Source organism: Cottoperca gobio, chromosome 1 (genome assembly GCF_900634415.1).
Source record: "Cottoperca gobio chromosome 1, fCotGob3.1, whole genome shotgun sequence".
Lineage (NCBI taxonomy): Eukaryota > Metazoa > Chordata > Actinopteri > Perciformes > Bovichtidae > Cottoperca > Cottoperca gobio.
In genome coordinates, this window is record NC_041355.1 from 3,148,776 (window position 1) to 3,165,077 (window position 16,302).

The following is a 16,302-nucleotide window of genomic DNA, read 5'->3' on the forward strand; positions in this document are numbered from 1 at the left end:
GAAATCCAGACTCACTGCTCCGAGGGAGAAGGTGGCAGCACCTTTCATACTTCACCATTTTAGCTCTGAGGAGCAGATGAAGTGGAGAATAAAAAGAGAATAATAACCACAATAAATTACATAAGAATATTAATAATAAGCAAACTGCCAAATGTCACAGTTAGGACAATGTGCAGCCAGTTATATACAAAGAGCAGTAGATTTTTGTCCAAATGCTTACGATGGAGATCGTCAACCTTCTTACCTCATAAGACACTTTCCAAAAAACAATTGCCTGCAGGTGGTTGCCGTTCCCTTTGCATACAGTACAGGTTTAGGGGATCTGTAGATCATTTACTTTAACTTTAAGTCACTTCAATTTAGAAATTAGTGAAATAAATAAATAAAAATGAAAACAGTTAGCACGCAGTTCCGTATGTTAGAAACGTATGCTGGCGTATATGAAAATTAGCTCAAAATTAATTTGTCAGAGTCCAAATACATTCAACTTTTCATCAGATCAGATCGGAAAAGTGAACGTATACATATACGTATGTCTAACCTCTTGATAGCGTATCACTTACTTATACAAAACGTATCAGACGAATGCTCAACGAATGCATAACATATTCCTAGCGTATTATATTGTCAATACGCTGGTGTACGTTGATATAAGGTAGTGGTAAGTTTGGCATAAGTAGTATTCGTTAAGAGCACGCTGTGTTATGCTGGGGTACATTATTGAACGCTGAGGCCGTGAAGATTTCTTGAGAATGTTCAACATTTTCGGACGTACCCAATGTGTGCTTCACAGGTTATGCATATGTTACACATAAGTTCAGGTACATTAGACATACGTGAATACGTAGAGGTACATTACGTTAATCGTAAGTTGATATACGTTGATATTCGTCGGCTGACGGTGAACCCTACAGCCAACTTATTGATAACAAGTGGATAACCTATTCGTAACCTATGCTTAACCTATGTCAGACGTATCTGCAACGAGTCTCGACTTATTCCGACGTATTAAACTTATGTTAAACTTATGCCTGACGACGGAGTAACTTATTAAACGTGTTTCTACAGTACAGCTAGCGTTTAGCTAGCGTTTTGGGAGCTTATTGGGGTTTGAGTATATATAGGGTACCTGTGAGTAGCTGATCCTTATCTTCACAGCACGTCTTGATGAACACATCAACCCATCATCAACTTCTCCCTTCTTCTTGGTCTTCTTGGACGGCATGTTGACTACGCTAGGAATACGTCGTCAAATACATTTTGTATAAGTAAGTGATCTATAGGTTAGACAAACGCATATACGTATAACAATTTGTTATGTATACATCAGCTACAACACCGATGTGGACTTTTCTGATCTGATGTTGGCCTCTGCAGGGCTGCGCTTTATCACCAATCCTGTTTGTGATTTTCATGGACAGGATATCGAGGCATAGTCGTGGAGGAGAGGGGTTGCAGTTCAGTGGCCTGAGGATCTCATTGCTTCTCTTTGCAGATGATGTGGTCCTTATGGAATCATCGGTCTGTGACATTCAGCAGTCACTGGATTGGTTTGCAGCCGAGTGTGAAGTGGTTGGGATGAGGAACAGCAACTCAAAATCTGGGGCCATGGCTCTCAGCAGGAAACCGGTGGATGGCCTACTCCGGGTAGGGAATGAGCCATTACCCCAAGTGAAGGAGTTCAAGTACCTTGGGGTCTTGTTTGCGAGTGAGGGGACGATGGAGAGAGAGATTGGCCGGAGAATCGGAGCAGCGTGGGCGGTATTGCATTCACTTTACCGTACTGTTGTGACGAAAAGAGAGCTGAACCAGAAGGCAAAGCTCTCAATATACCGGTCGATCTTCGTTCCTACCCTCACCTATGGTCATGAAGTCTGGGTCATGACCGAAAGAACGAGTACAACGAGTACAAGCGGCCAAAATGGGTTTTCTCAGTCGGGTGGCTGGCGTCTCCTTTAGAGATAGGGTGAGAAGCTCAGCCATCCGTGAGAGACTCGGAGTAGAGCCGCTGCTGCTCCTTTGCGTTGAAAGTAGCCAGTTGAGGTGGTTCGGGCATCTCGTAAGGATGCCACCTGGGCACCTCCCTAGGGAGGTGTTCTAGGCGCGTCCAGCTGGGAGGAGACCCCGGGGAAGACCCAGGACTCGGTGCAGAGATTATATCTCCTCACTGGCCTGGGAACGCATCAGGATCCCCCAGTCGGAACTGGCGGATGTGGCCCGGAGAAGAGAAGTTTGGTGTTCCTTACTGGAACTGCTGAGAATCTTTATTGGCCCATCTTTTTATTATGAATAGTTTAAGTGTCCCTTTAGAATCAGAATAATATTACTTTATTGTCCATTATATTTGCATAAAATGGGATTTTTTTTCTGGAAAATAACACTAACAATTTACATAATAAAAGAAACAATGGAAGATGATATGTCTTTAACGATTATAATAATGATCTCACAGGCACTCATGATGTAGATTTAGCAAATACTTTATTTTTGATGAGAGAATTTGGTCACAGTTTACAATAGACAATAATGACAGTATTGATCAAAAATTACCATTTAAAAAAGTATTGCATGCAGAAATTCAGACACTTTGCACTATGAGACCAACTTTGTATAATATAAAGAAAGTTTTGTATGATTACAAACAATATGCTAAATCAAACTTTTCTGGCACTGTGTTTAAAGAGGGATGTTCAGGGATTCATTTGATATTAAAAACAAAAAATATATATACTATTCTGTAATTTAACTGGCAGAGAACAAATAAGCTGTTCCTCAAATATTTGTACGGGAAGAAACGTTCTAATTATCACATTTTGTTCATGAAACAACATTGCCTAATAAAATAAATCACAGATCAGATGCAGTAGTTTCTTTCCACTATAGTATCACATAGAACAAACAGTTCTTCCCTTTCTCACTGTTGTTAATATGAAATTTGGCCAACAGCTGAGGAGCTCACACCTTCTGATATTCAGATGGCCACACTATTTTCTACTTCCGCTGGATTCAAATATGTGTATGGGACCTCCAGCCTCCTGTTTCTGGCTTTGATGACTGCTTCTAACACATCAAGCTCTCCTTGGAAATCCTTTATTAGCTCACAGGGAGTTTCCTCGCTGAAATGTTCCTCTGGATACTGGCCGAGAGTGACCTGATGACATTAATGATACATAAAAAAAATGTTTTTAAGAACAGAGTATTGCGAATATAATGTACAGTTCTAGTGATAATTCTTTCGGTGGCTCAAAGAGGGTATTGGGAACATGAATGTGATTTAAGTAATTCTTCATGAAGTCACTTACGAAGTCAGATGACTGCCGGCTGAGTAGCCACACGGTTGACATTGCCTGAACTGTTGTGTTGACGTCGGGGAACGTCTGCAGCATCGTGGCCTCGTTTGCTGTCCCCTTTGTGGTCGGTGGAGGAAGTTGCAGGGACATGGGAGAGTTGGGCATCCAGCCACCGTAGTCATACTGCGATAAATGAATGATTGACAGAACTGATTAATACTTTTAAAAGCCACACCATGTCAGTCTTTTGATCAGTCAGTCACTTTGGTCTACACTGAAATATTTCCACAACTTTTGAGTGTATTGCCATGAAATGTGGATACAAACACACTTTGTAAAGACATTAATGGATGAATTCTAATGCAGAACATTCTTAGTTTTCTGAGAAATGTCTCAACAACCTTCTGCTAGATTGCCATTAAATTTGGCTCAGACATTCATGTTGCCCTTAGGATAAACTCTGATAACTTTGGTGATCCTCTGATTTTTCATCCGGCGCAATCATCAGATTACATTGTTTATGACCAAATACCTGCAAAACCAAGGACATTCCCATCAACTTTAGCTGTACTTTGTGCTTCTTAACAAATGTTTGCATGTTCAACAAAATAACTACTATATGACTGATCATGCAAGTAAATGAGAAGGCTTCACCTGTCCATTGTTCACAGCTGAGTGCTGTCCTGAGCAAGTGAAGATCACCATGGTGACAAACTTGACCAACTCAGCCACAGTGGAAAATCTCTGTGGAATTCCTGAGAATGAGGAAATAAAGAGCATTCATTTAAGAAATCTAGATGAGTAAATCAAAGTTCGTTTAATGATATTATGAGTGTACAGAAATGTGAAAATATATCACAATTAAAATGTAACTTTTCTTTAAAGTCCACCTGTGCATTCTTGGGAAAGGAATCCATGTTCAAAAATGTCCGAAATCCACTTCTGCAGTTCGGGGTCTTGCTTGACCTCGTCGTCATTCTTGTAGTAGAACTTGAGCAATCCCTGCACAAACCTTGTTAAAAAACATTATGTAAAACATTAGTTAAATTATACTTTATATGCACAGTGCAGACACACTTTTGTAAAAAAATAATTTAATGGCTATTTCTTTAGATTCTGTATTTTTAAGAATTTGGTGCGATATTCGACCCAGTGGATCAAACAACTTTGAAAGGTATAGTTTGACATTTTCGGTTACATGCTTACTGGCTCTGTTGTTAAGAGTTAGATGACAAGATCGATACTCTCATATTCCTGCAATAAGTAGCATGAAGCTACAGCCGGGCGGCAATTAGCTTAGCTTTGCAGAAAGACTGGAAGCAGGGGGGAACAGTTTTCCTGGCTTGTTTCAAAGTCCAAATGCTAACCAGCAGCTTTAATGTTTACTAATTAACCCAAAGTACTGCTCTTGTTTAAGCCATACACTAAAAGAAATGTAAAAACAACAAGTTATGGTCTCATTTGGAGTTACATGTGTGAAGTAAATAAACTCCTGATTGTATTGTGTCACATTTAATGATTATCACATGTACTCGTCCACCTCAATCAAAATGTATTATTGCACAACATGTATTTCTGCACAAATGTATAATGAGCACTATTTAGTTATGAATGTGAAGCACTGTAGGTTCTCTTCAAAGAGTTTCAGGTCCACCTCCATCTCGCCGCAACAAGACGGCCCACCAAGGGGCATAACCGCGCCAACATGGACCAATGAGGGACGACGACACCCTTCTGTAGAGAATATAGCAAAATGTTTATGATGTTTTTGTACCACTTTCACTTTTACCAACAGACAGCTAACTGGCTCTTTATTGATTCGGACTGTGGACTTGGTGTGTGAAAGTGTCCTCGGCTGAGGGTATTTTTTGACATTGCTGTCATCATCACTTTAAATAAATAAGTATCTTGATCAACTAGAAGTTTACTGGATTCAATTGAAAGACTATCTCAGCGCCCTTTGGGCTTCAAAACCCCACACATGCTACAACTATTTCTTGCTAAACAAGGGCTCCCTGTCAAACTAATAGTTAACACACAACTCGAGGATTAAATAAACTCTGTTAATTAAGGAGCTTTAGAGATGTTTGTAGGCGTATCTTTGAAGTTTAGAGAGATCTTCCAGTCTTTATGCTAACCCTTAGCATCGCACTTAACGCACAAACATGTGCGTTAAGTGCGATGTGGTTAAGTGGTATCGATCTTTTCATCTAACTCTTGGCAAGAAAGTGAATAATCTGTCTTATTTTATTTAAACCCATTAGTGATGTCAAAGCTTTGCCTTTTCTGAGATCAGTTGTGGCAAATCAAACCTTTGCTCAACAGAAAAAGAGTTTGGTAATGAAATTGCTAATGACTCTCGTTGCGAAGTAGGATGATCATTTACCAGAGCAAGAAGCACAATTTGGAGACGAAATCAAGGGAATATAATTGACTCTAATTGTATATTTGTATTCTCAGGTTTCTTTCCTGTGAGGACTGCTGCTCCCTGAAACAAATATTGTACCGAAATCTCTGATGTCACCACTAACCCCTGTCTGATACAGTGAAAGGCATGTTGTTTTCACTTTAGTGCACTTCAGGGCCTCTAACTGCATTCTAATATGGTGTAAGTCTTTATACTGTATCTACACTTCAGCAAACATACATTATTTTTGCACCAATACCATATCAATTCTAAACATAAAGGAGAATGGAAATGCCTGTACTACCTAAAGATGACATCCCAAAGCTTGAGTGCATCATCCCTGTAGTAGAAGTTTGGCACATCCTTCAGCCCACGCTCAGCAATGTCTTCTGGTACGCAGAGGGAGGTGTAGGTCAATGCGGCCAGTGATCTCTTCAGGATCGTGTTCATAGCCTCGCCACCAGAAGCCGAAAACTAGGGAACAGTCAAATATGTAGGGAACATAGTTAGTCAAATACTGTGCATGACATAAAAAAAAAGGTTTAGTGTAATGGTCTACTGAGCGTGTTGGTCTTTTCGTACCTGTGTCAAAACTCCAGTCTCTGATATTAGAAGACGTCGAGCTAAGAAGTTGATCTGCAGACTGTAGCGGGTGTGAGGTATGAGGAGCTGAGGGAGACAGGGAACTCTGTTAGTAACACTAGTACATGTTAACAAAGTCAAAGTCAGTTGTTCAGTATTGTTACTTTCAGGTACCTTGTACAGTGGATGCACCATGGGCACGTTGCGCAGCAGTGACACTGCAAAGACTTCAGCCAGCAGATGAGTGCGCAGCAGGTGAACATTGAGTTGATACTCGTTGGCCACTGCACTTCTCACAAAGATCTTGGCCATCAACCAGTCGTAATCCGAATCAGTAGGTAAGAAGATGGGATTGTCTTCTGCTGGAGTCTGCTTCAGCTGCAGGAAAAGGAAGGTGGGTGTGGTTCTTTCAATCCATTCGATCCATTACCAGAACTGGTCAATAATGCTCAAGAATGTTCTGTGATTGTGTATGTTTACTTATTTACTATAGGTTTTATATGCTTTTCAGTTTGATGCTCTGTTGATCCTTTAAGGGGAAATTCAGTTTCCTTAAATTCCAGGTCAGAACATCTGCCCTACTTTTCTTACATACATCAGTGCTTGCACATCTAATTTATCATTTTTCTGCAATTGCAATGAAAGTGTTTTAAGTATTGCTTTTTCTTTGATTCACATTCTTCATATATGTTTGCACTGTCTACTGTCTGTCTAATCAGTACATGTGACATGTGTTGTATTGTATGTCTGTCTGTCTGTCTGTCTGTCCTGTAAGAGTGATTACTTACATCTGATTTGTTCGCTATATTTGAGTGCTAATCTCACCTGAATAGCAACTGGCATCATCTTGTCGTCAGGTGTTTTGTGGAGCAGGACAAGAGGAGCCGTCAAGTACTGCTGCATGCTATTGATGGTGTTTGCTTTCAGTCCATCCAGATGCTTATAGTCACACAGGAATATGTTGCCTTTCTGTTTTAAATTTGAGTGAGGATGATAAATTATTTGATTTGCATGCATACAGAAGGGATGTGACACACTAAGTGCAACATGCAATTCCTGCATCCAAATTCAAGAGGTCATGGTGCAAAAAACCCGATTTGTAAGATCAATCACCTTCATTTCCTCTTTCAAGCTCCTCTGACCACGGAGGAAGAGCATCTTAGCAGTGACAGGAAAGTTCTTGGGCAGAGCTGAACAACGTTGGATCGTCATGGGGTTGACACCATTTAGAAACTGGTAGCCAAAGAAATCATCGTCCTTCCAATGTTTCTGGACATATTCTGGAAAAAGAGCAGAGTTGAACTTTATTGGGTTTCAAACTTTGGGATGGATAATATTTACTCTACCACTGTTATCATCTTAACTGTACACTGCATGTGAAACTGGACATTTGAAAACAATGTGCGCCACAGAATGCAGAGTCACTGACATGATTGGACACTTTTTGTCTATTTAGACACAGTTAATAGTTTTCTTATAAGTAACGATTAAAATGAGGAAACCTCAAGGCTACATGTTTGGATACATTTTCAGTCTTCAGTAGAATCTAATGGATTATTAGAGGAATTACAGTGTTTTAATGTAGGAGTACAAATTAAATATCTGAATGAATACATATTCAGATATTATAATTAATATAATTATACATATTATGCATACAGTATCTAATATTTCATTAAACTACCATGATCGTACCAGATATGGGAGTTTGCTTGCAACAGAACACCCGATCGATGTCATCGATATTAGTCCAGTTCTCCTTCGAATCAGCGAGTCCCTTCAGGTTCAACTCAACCAGCCTAGAAAATAAAAGCAAACAGTTACTTTATTATGATGCCTTAAAATAACTTGAAGCAGGTAAATGGTTATATAGATAAATAAATATCGGACAAAATGTAAGGACCTTACCCAGTGAGTGCAGTGAATCCAAACTCTGTGGTCTTGGTGAAGGAGAAGCGGACCTCACAAGGCAGAGAAAGAGGATCATCTGCCTTCATGACGTGGGGTAATCCATCTTCATACACATCCCAGCTAATAGAGAAGAGCAGAGAGGTGAGGAACTTTGGACAGTCTAGATACCAGTGTATCTGCAGTTTTAATTCAAAGTATACAAGCAAAATATACTTAATAATATTCAATATCACAACACATGTTAAAGTATATTACATTTGAATAAACCTTTGCAAGTGTAAGCATGTCATGTGGTGGTAATTTATTGTTATATATCAGATTTAGATGCATGTTAGTTTCAGGTGCACGGAGTTACAACGTGTATAAGCTCTGAGCGCTCACCGATAGTCTTCCTCTCGCTGATTCAGCTCCTGCTCCCGACTGTACCTGCCAAGATGATGTTTGTCTTCAAAGACTCTCAGAGCTTAGAGAAAGAAACATAACAATGTTAAAACAATTTGTTACATACAGTATGTTGGCATGAATGTGCTCCGGCTTCCTTTTAGTCGAGCGTGCAGAACTTCTATTGTGTGGACAGTGAACATTGTACAGGAGTGTCGGACAAGATAATTATTAATAACCTGTTCCTTCTCTGAAGCGATGCACCTCACTGTCTGTGTTCCAGCGGTAGATGGGAAAGTTGTAGGTGTGTCCCTCGGGGGATTTCACTTCTACCTTTGCAGGGAACCAATTATCTTCAGGGAACAGTATGAGAGGCTTTTTGTCTAGTTCTATCAGAATCAGCTTTCCAATGGAGAGAGGGCAGGACACGGTAAAGCTACACACCTGGAGTAACGACACAAATAGTTTGAAAACAATTATACATGACATGTATTTAACTGACACTTATCAAAGTCAATCCATGTGGATACAACCTAAAAAAAACTGCAAGAATTACATCAACTCCACCAAAGTAATTGATATTTAATGTTTCTATAAAATCTATAAACTACAGGCAAAGTTGAGTCAGTGTTTTGTACATTTAGAGAGATATTTCACACTTACTTGTCCAGCGATGAAGGCTATAGGTCCGCTGAAGCCAAAAAGCCACGTGCGTTCACTCTCTCCATCTGTGCCCACCAGCTTAATGAAGACGTTGTTAAATGTTGTGGCATTGGTAATATTGCCGGTGGTTACAGTCACTGTATAATCTGCCATTTTCAATCCTGGGGGGGAGAGAGCAATTCTCAGCACTGTTATCTGTTATCTGTAACTAGTGCAATCATTTTCTTTTTAAATACTAGTGCAATCATTTTCTTTTTAAATACTAGTATCACAATGAAAAAGGCATTGGCAAAATATATTACAACAACTAATTTTAAATGTGTCTTTAAAATGCCATATGCATCTCTCTTACCTGGCTGTTCCTTTCACACTCTGCCAGCACACAGCACTGAATGTTCTTTTCATACAGAGTTTTGGGAGTGTCAGAGACAGTCGTAAAATGTTATCTCTGGTGATGAAAGGTGGAACATGTATGAACAGGTTCTACAACTGCAACTGAGGAAGCATTAGCTCATCAATCAAGATGAACCAGTTTTTGTGGATGTGAGAACATCCCATTAAACTAAAAGTATAAATACAAATTAAGAAAATAAAGTGTTCACTCACACAGTTTATCCACCTCCAGCCCCGTTTTGCTGCTCTCCCCCAACTTCCTGCCCGGACTTCCCCTTCCAGTTTTGTTCTCTGGCCTCGTTTGCCCCTTAAATCCTCCCCCAGCTGTAAATTGTATCCCTGTCTGCTCCAGTGTGCCTTGTCGGATCGTCTTTCATATTATGTGTAACGGTACGATCAAGACAGAAGGGAAGTGGGACTCAATTGCACGACACAGAGGCAGATAAATGTTGAATGGAAATAGTCTTTACTGAAAACTTTGCAGTTGCTATGGTACACGCATAGACAGTTGATCATACAAAGTATCAAGGGGTAATCCAGGAGCAGAGTCGGGTCACGGAAACAGGTTTGGTACACTGGCAGATACTCAGCGTAACAGCACAGCAGACAAGAATCAGGCAAGGGCAGAATCGAGTCACAAACAAAAGAGACTCTATATACACACCAAGAAGTGAGAGGGAACGAGACACAGGTGAGGACACTAACGAACAGATTGGGAACACCTGGGAGTAGGAAGTAGAAACAACAGAGAACAGGTAATTAACAAAATACAAACACAACACAAAACATCTAACGAACAGACCGAGACCTAATAGTACCCCCCCCTCTAGGGACGGCAACTGACGTCCCAGGTGCATCAGGATGCTGGCGGTGGAAATCTTGGATCAGAGTATGGTCCACAATGTTCTTGGTAGCCACCCACTGTCTCTCCTCAGGACCATACCCCTCCCAATCCACCAGGAATTGACGACCCCTGCCTCTCTTTCTCACCGCCAGGAGACGCTTGACCGTGTAGACGTTCCCCCCTCGAAGAACCGGGGGGGAGGTGGGGGTTTGGTTGTGGGAACCAAATTACTCTCCTTCACAGGTTTTACTCTAGACACATGAAAGGTGGGATGTACTCTCATGGACCGTGGTAATTGCAGCCTCACTGCTACAGGGTTGATGACCCTGGAGATCAGGAATTGGCCCACAAACCGTGGAGCCAATTTGCGTGACTCCACCTTTAGAGGAAGGTCCTTGGTGGTCTTGATAGTGTGTCACTTACTTATACAAAACATATCAGACGAATGCCCAACGAATGCATAACATATTCCTAGCGTATTATATCGTCAATACGCTGGTGTACGTTGATATAAGGTAGAGGTAAGTTGGGCATAAGTAGTATTTGTTAAGACCACACTGTGTTACGCTGGGGTACATTGTTGAACGCTGAAGCCTTGAAGATTTTCTGAGCATGTTCAAAATTTTCGGACGTACCCAACGTGTGCTTCATAAGTTACATATAAGTTCAGGTACATTATAAATACGTGAATACGTAGAGGTACATAGAGGTTAGTCGTAAATTGATATATGTTGATATTCGTCGGCTGACGGTGAACTCTACAGCCAACTTATTGATAACGAGTGACCTAAATAGTAACTTATTTGTAACCTATGCTTAACCTATCTGCAACAAGTCTTGACTTATTCATACATATTAAACTTATGTTAAACTTATGCCTGACCATGGAATAACTTATTAAACTTATTTCTAAAGTACAGGTCGTGTTTTGGGAGCTTATTGGGGTTTGAGTATATATAGCAGGGGTGGGGAACCTTTTTCCTATCAAGGGCCATTTTTTTTTTACAACATCCTTCGAGGGCCGTATTAATTATTGAACTCATAACCTCTGCAAATGTTCATTTCACCTTTCTTTTATGATGTGCAAAAAAGCAACTTTTTTATCTTTCTGTTTTATCAGAAATCAACAATCCTTTATTAGTCCCACAATGGGGAAATGTATCTTGTCACAGCAAAAGAACATGTGAAGTAAAAAGGCAATAAAAAATAATTAAATAGAATAAAATATAATATACGTACAAGTGATTGATAGAAAATAAAGTGAATATTGCACATGGCAGTGATAATTGCACAAATTATAAAAGGTGAGTATTGTAAATGGCAGTGATAATTGCACAGCAGTGGTGGAATAGTTTGTTCTTGGTGTGGTGGACTACCTGTCTATCTTTCCATGTTTGTATGTTACGCTCTGGAGAGAGCTGCTTGTTGGGCTGTCTCTTTGATACTACTACCAATTGGCCAATCTGTGCTATGTACCACTATATCATCTAAATAGGCCGCAGTGTAGTCTCTGTGTGATCGCAGGACCTGGTCCATCAGCCGCTGAAAGATGGCAGGGGACCCGTGTAGACCGAATGGTAACTTGGTGTACTGGAAAAGCCCATTGCTTGTTGCAAAGGCTGTTTTCTCTCTGGATCAGTGGTCTTCACTGTATTAGTTGTCCTGTTTATGAGCCTTTGTTGTCCAGAAAGAGAAGAAAGCTGCTCTATTTTATTTACTAATTTCTCTTCCAGGTGCATAAGTTTCGTTGAATTTTGGATGCCTCGTTTAGAAACGCGGCTCCAAATGACTTCGCTTGAAACCAGAGCGGGTCTGTTTGCACATTAAGCACAAAGGGTCCGACTCGGGGAGGACAAATAAAAATTCCTGTCCACTTGTCTTGAAATTTCCTTTGCTCGTCTTGTATGGCTCTACCTTTCTTTTTTTGGCGGGAGCAGCTGTTGTCTGTCCACAAACCACATCTCCAGCATCTTCCGCTCAATTCCGCTGTGGTTTGATGCTCCAAAGACAAATCTTAAAATCTTTGTTTCTGTCCAACTGGTGTGTAACTATTTTTTAATAAGAAATCGATCCATTTTACGTCTGTAGAAACACGCGCTAACTAGCATGTAATGGTGAAACGAGTCGACCGGACCCAAGCTAACGCAATGTATGTAGTGCCAGGTTGGTCGTAGTATCCTCCAATTTTAATGTTCAAATTTAGCGATATAAATTATTTTTTAGCAAATGTCCATATTCATAAGCATGCTTAAGTTAACATATTTTTAATGAGCTTACGTTTATTTATTTATATACTAGCCCACCATGTATCTACCCGTCCAAGAGCACATTCGCCATTGTAGTGCTGGATAGACCTCCAAAACTGTCAACTCCACAGTGAGTCAATTATTTGTATTATTTGTAGGCTAATAGAGCAGACACTTTCAGTGTTTTAATGGGTTATATGTAATAACCCTGCTTGTTTCATGAAATATCTGTATTGACTCCATAATCATATCTATCACTCCTTTATTTAGCCTACTGCCATGCGAGCCACCAATTAAAGCTTGGCGAGCCGCAGGAGGCTCGCGAGCCGCGCAATGAGTAACACTGCTCTGGATGAAGGGGAGAGTGGAACTTGCCAGTATCCTTTTGTGAGGTTAAGGGTCGTGATGAAGCGAGCCATTCCCAGACTATCTATTAGTTAATCGACCAGGGGCATGGGGTAGGCATCGAACTCTGACACCTCATTTAGTTTCCTAAAGTCATTGCAGAATCGAGTCGTCATATCAGGTTTTGGGACCAGCACAATAGGGCTCGCCCAGGCACTATGGGACTCTTCAATGCCTCCTAGCTCCAGCGTCTTTTTAATTTCTCAAATTGTTTTTTTATGGGCTTCTGGTACTCTATAAGGCTGCTGATTGACAATCTTACCGGGCTTAGTGCGAATTTCATGTACCGCGAGATGTGTCGTGCCTGGCTTAGCCGAGAACACATCTTTGTTACGGTCAACAAGCTCCATGCACTCTTGCCGTTGCTGGGGAGATAGCTCTGGGCCTGCCTTCATGCCCTCTCTTGGTGGTGCTCTTTCGGGGGTAGACAACTTAATAGAGCCGGCCCTTGAGGTCATTCGTAAAACGCACGCAAAAAAATTCACTAGCAAAAAAATTCACTAGCAAAAAAATTCATTAGCAAAAAAATTCACTCAGGTCAAGAAGACCCCTTGGTTTGTGAGACTACAGGAGCTCAAAAGGTGAGAAGCCTGTAGAAGCCCAGAGGCACCTCCCTAACTGTAAACCTCAGGTAGGGAAGTAGCTGGTCCCAATTGTGCCCATCTCTTTCAATTGACTCCCTTAGCATGGATTTTAGTGTCTTGTTGAACCTCTCAACCAGACCGTCTGTTTGTGGGTGGTATACTGATGTTCTGAGGTGCTTGATCCTCAGGAGGGAGCACAGGTCCTTGGTGACCCGAGACATGAAGGTGGTCCCCTGGTCTGTCAATATTTCTTTTTGGATCCCTACTCTAACAGGAACAGCTTTTTGGAGATATGCTGGGCTGTAGCCTTTCTGGGGGAGAATAGCCTCTGGATAAAGGGTAGCATAGTCTACCAGGACCAGATGCTCTCAAGCACTTTTGGGTAGGGGACCAACAATATCTAAACCAATCCTTTCAAAGGGGACTTCAATAATTGGGAATAACAATTTGTTTTGTATACGTCAGCTCGGCCCCGGGCTTCCTCCGGGCAGGGTCTCTCCTGAGACCAATTTGCCTTGGGAGACCCTACCAGGAGCACTAGGCTCCAGACAACACAGCTCTCAGGTTCATAGGGACACACAAACCTCTCCACCACGATAAGGTGATGGTTCCCAGAGAGGCGTGAGGCGTTGGGCCGGGGTGGGGATACTCACTAGCCCCCGGCTGAGCGCCGCTACGTTGGAGTTTACCCCAGTGGACGAGAGGGTCGCCTCCCTACGCCTTCGGGTTATGGGGGGAAAAAACTCTGACTGTTGTTTGTGCCTATGCCCCAAACCGCAGTTCGGAGTATTCGACCTTCTTGGAGACCCTGAATGGAGCTGCAGGGGGCTCCAGTAGGGGACGTAGTCTTGCTGGGAGACTTCAACGCACACGTGGCAAACGATGGAGACACCTGGACAGGCGTGATTGGGAGGAAGGGCCTCCCTGATCTAAACCCGAACGGTCGTTTGTTGTTGGACTTCTGTGCTAGTCATGGAATGGCCATAACAAACACCATGTTCGAACATAAGGATGCTCATAAGTGCACGTGGTACCAGAGCACCCTAGGCCAAAGGTCAATGATCGATTTTGTAATCGTATCATCTGATCTGAGGCCGCATGTTTTGGACACTCGGGTGAAGAGAAGGGCGGAGCTGTCAACTGATCACCATCTGGTGGTGAGTTGGATCAAGGGGTGGGGGAAGACTCTGGACAGACCTGGTAAACCCAAACGGGTAGTGCGGGTGAACTGGGAACGTCTGGAGGAAGCCCCTGTCCTAGGGATCTTTAACTCACACCTCCGGCGGAGCTTTGGAGAAGGACTTTCGGTCAGCACCAAGGTGCTTCTGGAAAACCATCCGGTACCTCAGGAGGGGGAATCGAGGAACCATCCAAGCTGTGTACAGCAAGGGTGGGACCCTGCTGACTTTGACTGAGAAGGTTATCGGCCGGTGGAAGGAGCACTTTGAGGAACTCCTGAATCCGACTAACACGCCCTCTATGGTAGAGGCAGAGCTGGAAGCTGATGGGGGATCATCGTAAATTTCCCTGATGGAAGTCACTGAGGTAGTCAAACAACTCCACAGTGGCAAAGCCGCAGGGGTTGATGAGATCCGTCCAGAAATGCTGAAGGCTTTGGGTGTTGAGGGGCTGTCTTGGTTGACATGCCTCGTCAACATTGCGTGGAAGTCTGGGACAGTGCCTAGGGGTTGGCAGACCGGGGTGGTGGTTCCCCTATTTAAAAAGGGGGACCAGAGAATGTGTGCCAACTACAGGGGTATCACACTTCTCAGCCTCCCTGGTAAAGTCTACTCCAAGGTACTGGAAAGGAGGTTTCGGCCGGTAGTCGAACCTTTGATTGAAGAGGAATAATGCGGATTCCGTCCTGGTCATGGAACAACGGACCAACTCTTTACTCTCGCAAGGATCCTGGAGGGGGCCTGGGAGTACGCCCATCCGGTCTACATGTGTTTTGTGGATCTGGAGAAGGTGTATGACCGGGTCCCCCTGGTGATACTGTGGGAAGTGCTGCAGGAGTATGGGGTGAGGGGGTCACTTTTGAGGGCCATTCAATCCCTGTACGCCCAAAGCGAGAGTTGTGTCCGGATACTCGGCAGTAAGTCGGACTCGTTTCCAGTGAATGTTGGCCTCCGCCAGGGCTGCGCTTTATCACCAATCCTGTTCATGATTTTCATGGATAGGATATCGAGGCGTAGTCGTGGAGGAGAGGGGTTGCAGGTCGTTGACCTGAGGATCTCATCGCTGCTCTTTGCAGATGATGTGGTCCTTATGGCATCATCGGTCTGTGACCTTCAACAGTCACTGGATCGGTTCGCAGCCGAGTGTGAAGAGGTTGGGATGAGGATCAGCACCTCAAAATCTGAGGCCATGGCTCTCAGCAGGAAACCGGTGGATTGCCTACTCTGGGTAGGGAATGAGCCATTACCCCAAGTGAAGGAGTTCAAGAACCTCGGGGTCTTGTTCGCGAGTGAGGGGACGATGGAGCGAGAGATTGGCCAGAGAATCGGAGCAGCGGGGGCGGTATTACAGTCACTTTACCGCACCGTTTTGACGAAAAAGAGAGCTGAGCCAGAAGGCAAAGCTCTCAATATACTGG

At 42.6% G+C, this 16,302-nt stretch overlaps 1 protein-coding gene across 2 annotated transcripts; it reads right to left on the reverse strand.

Annotated features, from left to right (window-relative positions):
- Positions 1-2,516: 2,516 nt before the first annotated feature.
- On the reverse strand, positions 2,517-9,893 carry LOC115015193 (arachidonate 15-lipoxygenase B-like). 2 transcript variants are annotated; one of them, XM_029442431.1, is made up of 16 exons: positions 9,841-9,893; positions 9,587-9,682; positions 9,235-9,395; positions 8,811-9,015; positions 8,572-8,653; positions 8,188-8,310; positions 7,975-8,078; positions 7,393-7,559; positions 7,105-7,248; positions 6,454-6,657; positions 6,280-6,366; positions 6,002-6,171; positions 4,181-4,302; positions 3,945-4,045; positions 3,303-3,473; positions 2,517-3,151 (listed from the first exon to the last, which is right to left on the reverse strand). In XM_029442431.1, exons 3-16 carry the CDS (start codon positions 9,385-9,387, stop codon positions 2,972-2,974), a joined length of 2,013 nt encoding a protein of 670 aa, XP_029298291.1. In that variant the 5' UTR covers positions 9,388-9,395; positions 9,587-9,682; positions 9,841-9,893; the 3' UTR covers positions 2,517-2,971. The 2 variants fall into 2 exon arrangements, with proteins under 2 accessions (XP_029298291.1, XP_029298292.1); XM_029442432.1 differs by lacking the exon at positions 9,841-9,893 and having other exon boundaries at positions 9,587-9,729.
- Between the last annotated feature and the right edge of the window lie 6,409 nt (positions 9,894-16,302).

Bases quoted from the DNA above. Each gene is read 5' to 3' on its own strand.
- LOC115015193 (XM_029442431.1), bottom strand. From the start codon at position 9,387: ATGGCAGATTATACAGTGACTGTAACCACCGGCAATATTACCAATGCC. The intron at 8,079-8,187 runs GTAAGGTCCTTA...TTTATTTTCTAG, and splicing joins GGATTCACTGCACTCACTGG to GCTGGTTGAGTTGAACCTGA. The intron at 6,658-7,104 runs GTGAGATTAGCA...CTTTTCCTGCAG, and splicing joins TGATGCCAGTTGCTATTCAG to CTGAAGCAGACTCCAGCAGA.